The sequence below is a fragment of the Megalops cyprinoides genome, chromosome 1, assembly GCF_013368585.1.
Source record: "Megalops cyprinoides isolate fMegCyp1 chromosome 1, fMegCyp1.pri, whole genome shotgun sequence".
Classification (NCBI taxonomy): domain Eukaryota; kingdom Metazoa; phylum Chordata; class Actinopteri; order Elopiformes; family Megalopidae; genus Megalops; species Megalops cyprinoides.
In genome coordinates, this window is record NC_050583.1 from 31,602,183 (window position 1) to 31,607,182 (window position 5,000).

Genomic DNA, 5,000 nt, shown 5'->3' on the forward strand with positions numbered 1-5,000 from the left:
ATTAAGGGTCGTGGGGAGGGTAAAGCAGGGAAGTCCAAGGTGGGTTTCCGCCGTGGCGTTGAGTCCGAAAGAAGGCTCTCCACACTGAAAGGGTTTAATTTTTGAAGGGCGGAAGCTCTGTTGTTGGAACACAAGTTGGAGTTGTGACTGCTGTCGGAGGAGTCCTGCTCTGATCCGCTAGCGTCTTGGCCCACGTTTCTTTGGCTCTGGAATTTTTGACGTGTTTGGTCACAGCTTGATTCGGTTTGGTTTCGGGCTGCTAGGTCAGAATGAACTATGTTCGGCCCTTGCTCACTGTCTGTTACTTGTGACACTCCACTGTCACTGTCCGAACCGGGAGTGTGGAATAAGTCTCCTGACAGTAGTTTGTTCTGTGACTTCAAAAGCTTTTTTTCCTGCTTCCTTTTCTTCTTCTCCAGTCTCTCAAGCTCTCTCCGAGCGATTTCTTCAGGGTCCATAGGTTCCCCACTGCATGTTGTTGGATGGGAGTTGTGAGCTGGTCGGCCTGGGCCCTTCTTTGTATTCTCTTTTTTCCTCCATTTAGCTCTGCGGTTTTGGAACCAAACCTACACACCGAAGAATGAAAATTGTTTTTATTAATTTCAGTTCTCGCCGATCAAATTCATTGTACAGGCCGTGCTCAAGTCCCCGCAAATTGGTGAGATGCTTTTCCATCCAATCACTGAAGTCGTAATAATAAAAAATACGGCAACTCAAAATGAGCTTGAGCCAATATGACAGATTTTCAAGAAGGAAACCATTAGTATTTATTGTGATAAAACATAACCTATCATTTTGTAAATCAATTGCCTTTGATTCACCATAATGTTTAGTTCGAGTTACCTGGACGTCTCTTCAATATTATATTAATAAAAAACGTTGAATCTAATGGGTGTAATAAAAATACTGCAAAATATTTTACCAAACCTGCATGAATGTATATACTTTAATGGATGCAATTCGACAGATACTGAGTTTGCAATTCAAATATTTTCAAGCACATAGGCCTAGTAACACTATGGTTCTGTATCCAGAAGGTAAAACACAGAGGCCTGTAAGTACTGTAAAGAACAAATGTTCAAGAAGTTGACTGGATCTTTCCATATCTTTGGTTATACATAACAGCATAAAAGCGGCGGCCTAAACATAGGCTATTGCTGTTGTTTAACAGGCCATATCAGCTGTTTGAACTTGCACCTGTATAAAAACAGCTAGTTCAACTGCCGAATGTATTCAGTGTAAATGTTAATTTACTCCATTGCACGAATTCTTTCCTGAAAAAAAAAAAAAAAAACAAATCTTGCGCCCTCAAGTATCTTTCAGAAGTATATAGGGAGTACAATGCGAGTAGACAAGCCCATATTTATATTATTCTTATCGACAAGGCCTTTGGCTGGGCAGGACCAATTAATGTTTTATAATCACATTTCAATTAATATTTCAATCAGTATATATAGGTCTATATATACATAGAATCTAGGTAAATAGGGTTACATGTTACATATTTGTTACGTCTTACGTTCTTACTGCAGATTTTGATGTAGTGACAATGGAAAATGACGATATGCAATAAAGGTCCCCCACATTTTCGACATTCCTTGCCTAGCCATACTAACCCACTCGTTTACGAAAACACAGCACATCCCCATCAGATATTGTCACCAACAAAACAAGCAAATTAATTGGCTGGTTTACATCATCAAGTAAGACTAAATATTATCCCATTTTGTAAAAATAATAATAATAATAACATAACAATAAAACAATAATATTAGTAAATCTTTTAAAATTTGTGTAAATTCACGTAATCGTACATGTGTGAAATGTTTGTCAGACCTGTACATTCCACTCCTGTGGCCGTGTCTTTGTGTTAGCTCCAGACGGCCTTGTCAATAAGGGCTCCTCATTACCGTATTAAAGGGAAATTCAGGGTCTTGACTTCACTTAACGACCTCTGAGCAAATTGGATAAAGTGTTTGCAACTGGGGAGGTCAAAAGGGGAGGACTTTCACATTGTAAAATTTACTTTAACAAAGCATTAATGGATTAACAATGACCCGTTTGTCTCATTAACTCAACTTATCTATCGTTTATTTTATATCATTTTTCATTATTTACAAAGTTTGTCCTGGATTCAGGGTGTTTTTCAGTATTTCCATGTCTATAATCTGTTATTTCCACGTTAATAAAACGACTTTGTTGTTGTCACGGTTTTAATTTGTGTGAATTTCAAATTTCATTTAAAAGTTTTTTTAAACAGTACCAACACAAATTATTACTATTATTATTACTGTTGTTATGTACAAAACAACACTTCTTTGTAAACCACCGTTAAAACTTTTAAATAAAGCATAATATTCATCTATCGATACCCTGTGTGGAGGAATAATTTAAGTATGTGTTCAAAGACATCTACATTAAAATGTGTTCAAAATGCAATATACTCGGAGGACCTGTACTGTATGTTTTTTTCAAGACATAGATTGTGAAACTGCATATTGCACTATTCTATGACTTCACATAAAATGGTGCCTGTGATACCATTAAATTGCAAAAATATTAGTATTAACAAATCGAAGAGTATACACTACACTTATTATGCAACAATAATAAACATTAGCCAAGCTGAATAGACGATTACGGGTATTTCTTCCAGTTATTGTTCTGCAGTGCTGTATTTTGGGCATGTAACGCATGTGAGAATTAATTTTTTACATACTAAAACAAGCGGTGGCAAGAAGGGTGGCTTTTTAAATAATAAATAGTAAATGTTAGTTACCTGCACCCTAGACTCTACCAAGTCCAGTCTCAGCGCAAGTGCCTCCCTCATGAACACGTCTGGGTAGTGACTCTCGTTAAAAGCCTTTTCTAATTCTTCCAGTTGCCATCCAGTGAAATTAGTGCGAGTTCTTCTCCTCTTACAACCAGGGCTATCCTTGTCTGGATCTCCCGAATCTGGAGTGAATGAAAAAGATATTATAAGTATATACACGGGTTACATATAAAATAATAATAAAAAAACAACTGACTCTGTCTGTACACATGTCGTGAATCGATTAAGAACTGTGATGCATACATGCTAACAGTATGTACGTCTTGTAACATTATCCCTCGAGTTGTTAAAGCAATGTGCATTTTTCATTATTATACGATTTTGAAATAGATCATTTACATAGAATATTTTCAAAATTTCATTGTAGGTCGCGTAAATAGCATATATATATATATATATTGCTTCCTCAGTATAGCTTTTTCATTTCAACACAGCAAAACGGTGATAAGCACTTTAGTGACATAACAAAGACATCTTCTCGATTTCACTCATGTGTTCTCGCCTGCAAGGTTGCCTTAACATTTTCAGGAAATATACGTTCGGCGTTCGTTTATTACTACAACGTAAGTCTGGCGACAAATGTACGTATCTGAACCGTCTGTTGTCCATCCGTACCATACCTTGTATTGATAAATCGACGGTATATTCAGTATTAATGGCAGCAATGCTTTAAATGTAATTCAGTGTGATCATCGAAAATAACATCAAACTCTATTTGTTTTCGAAACGTTACAACGGTTTTACAGAAAGACTTTGTAAAAAAAAAATAATAATAATAATCGAAAAGCCCGCTTGCCACGTGAACAATGAAGTCCCACACTCATACTCTCATATTTTCAGTATTGTTAGTCATGGTTTGTCGACGATTTCTTGTAAAGTATTGTATCCCGTTTTCTTACCTGTCAGTTTGTATTGCTGGTTATCTCCATTCATGCCGCAGCCAGAGGACAGCAGAGGGTTTGAATTGACCACGGAAGCCGTGCAGGAACCGTTCAGTAATCCGTCTATGGAGAAAGGAACCGCGGCCGCAGACTGGAGTTGGTGCCCGGCTAATTCGTATACATGGTGGTGGCTCAAATGGTAGGGAAAGCCCACCATCCCACTAAGAGAACCTCCAAACTGGGCATGAGGGTGCTCTAGTATCCTGCTGTCCATCATCTCCCGGGCAAAAGAGGCCAAAGTCTGGAGGCTGGTTGTGGGAATTTAGAAAGCATGCAGTAAGAGTGGGCAGTGAGGAGGGGACATGCTGTGGAGAGGAGGGTGAGCTTTACTTTATCAACATCAACCTTCCAATAATTAGCCCAGGCTTTGGGAATTTGGGACCAATAAGAAACGTTAATCGGCTCTGACGTCAGAGACGTGGTTTGAAAACGTTTTCCATATCGATTGCTAATTATACCTGACATCCACCTCAATAAACAATATCAGAGCTGTCACAACAGGACAGGGGGGCTTTGATATGAGCTACATCACAAATAGACGGGGGTTTGGAGAAGTAGCGACGTGATTGATATCCAGTTAAATACTAAACAGGCACAGAACACAGAGATTTTACATCTCCCATCTCGCTCGCTCTTAAAACAATAATAGATTTCCCTTAAAATCAGTCAACAACATGTTGTGCAGATTTTTTCAGAAGAAACGCTTTACTCCCTGAACCTTTAAAGTGATGTTTTCCAATTACACAGAGACACTGAGCGCCAAACAGACTGATCCAATAATAGGGGATTCATCATCCACCCTTTCCCGAGCTGTCACATTGAATTTAAAACTACAACCCTTTTCATCTCCTCGCCACTTCCCCAAACTCAACGCAATTTTAAAAAGGTGATATGTTGGTGGCAATAAGAAAGTGATCTTTAATTCCACATCCCTTCTGTCGATTTTATCGACACGAAGATATTAAATTATTAATTACATGACCTCGCCTAATTAAACATTGCTCCTGTTTAGCAAGGAGGCGAGAAATTAAAAAAAAGAGAAATATATATTCCCAGTCTCATTCTGCCTGTGATTAATAGGGCTGAAACTGCAGCCCAATTTGTTATAATTAAATTATATTCCCAATGAAGTTTACAAACTCTCTATAACCGCAGACAGAACAAAGTATATCTTTTACAACAAAAATCAAACTTTGCGTAAGTCGCTAAAAATTAAATATATATGT

General features: G+C 37.9%; 1 protein-coding gene across 1 annotated transcript in view; it reads right to left on the reverse strand.

Moving 5' to 3' along the window:
• uncx4.1 (Unc4.1 homeobox (C. elegans)) overlaps positions 1–4,108 on the reverse strand; it is a 4,693-nt gene extending 585 nt beyond the window's left edge. Inside the window, exons 1-3 of the mRNA XM_036540783.1 lie at positions 3,733–4,108; positions 2,780–2,955; positions 1–566 (exon numbers count right to left, since the gene is read on the reverse strand). The exon at positions 1–566 is cut by the window's left edge and continues 585 nt beyond it. Coding sequence (XP_036396676.1) covers positions 1–566; positions 2,780–2,955; positions 3,733–3,991 — 1,001 coding nt within the window. The 5' untranslated portion in view covers positions 3,992–4,108. The remainder of the gene's footprint in view (positions 567–2,779; positions 2,956–3,732) is intronic.
• Between the last annotated feature and the right edge of the window lie 892 nt (positions 4,109–5,000).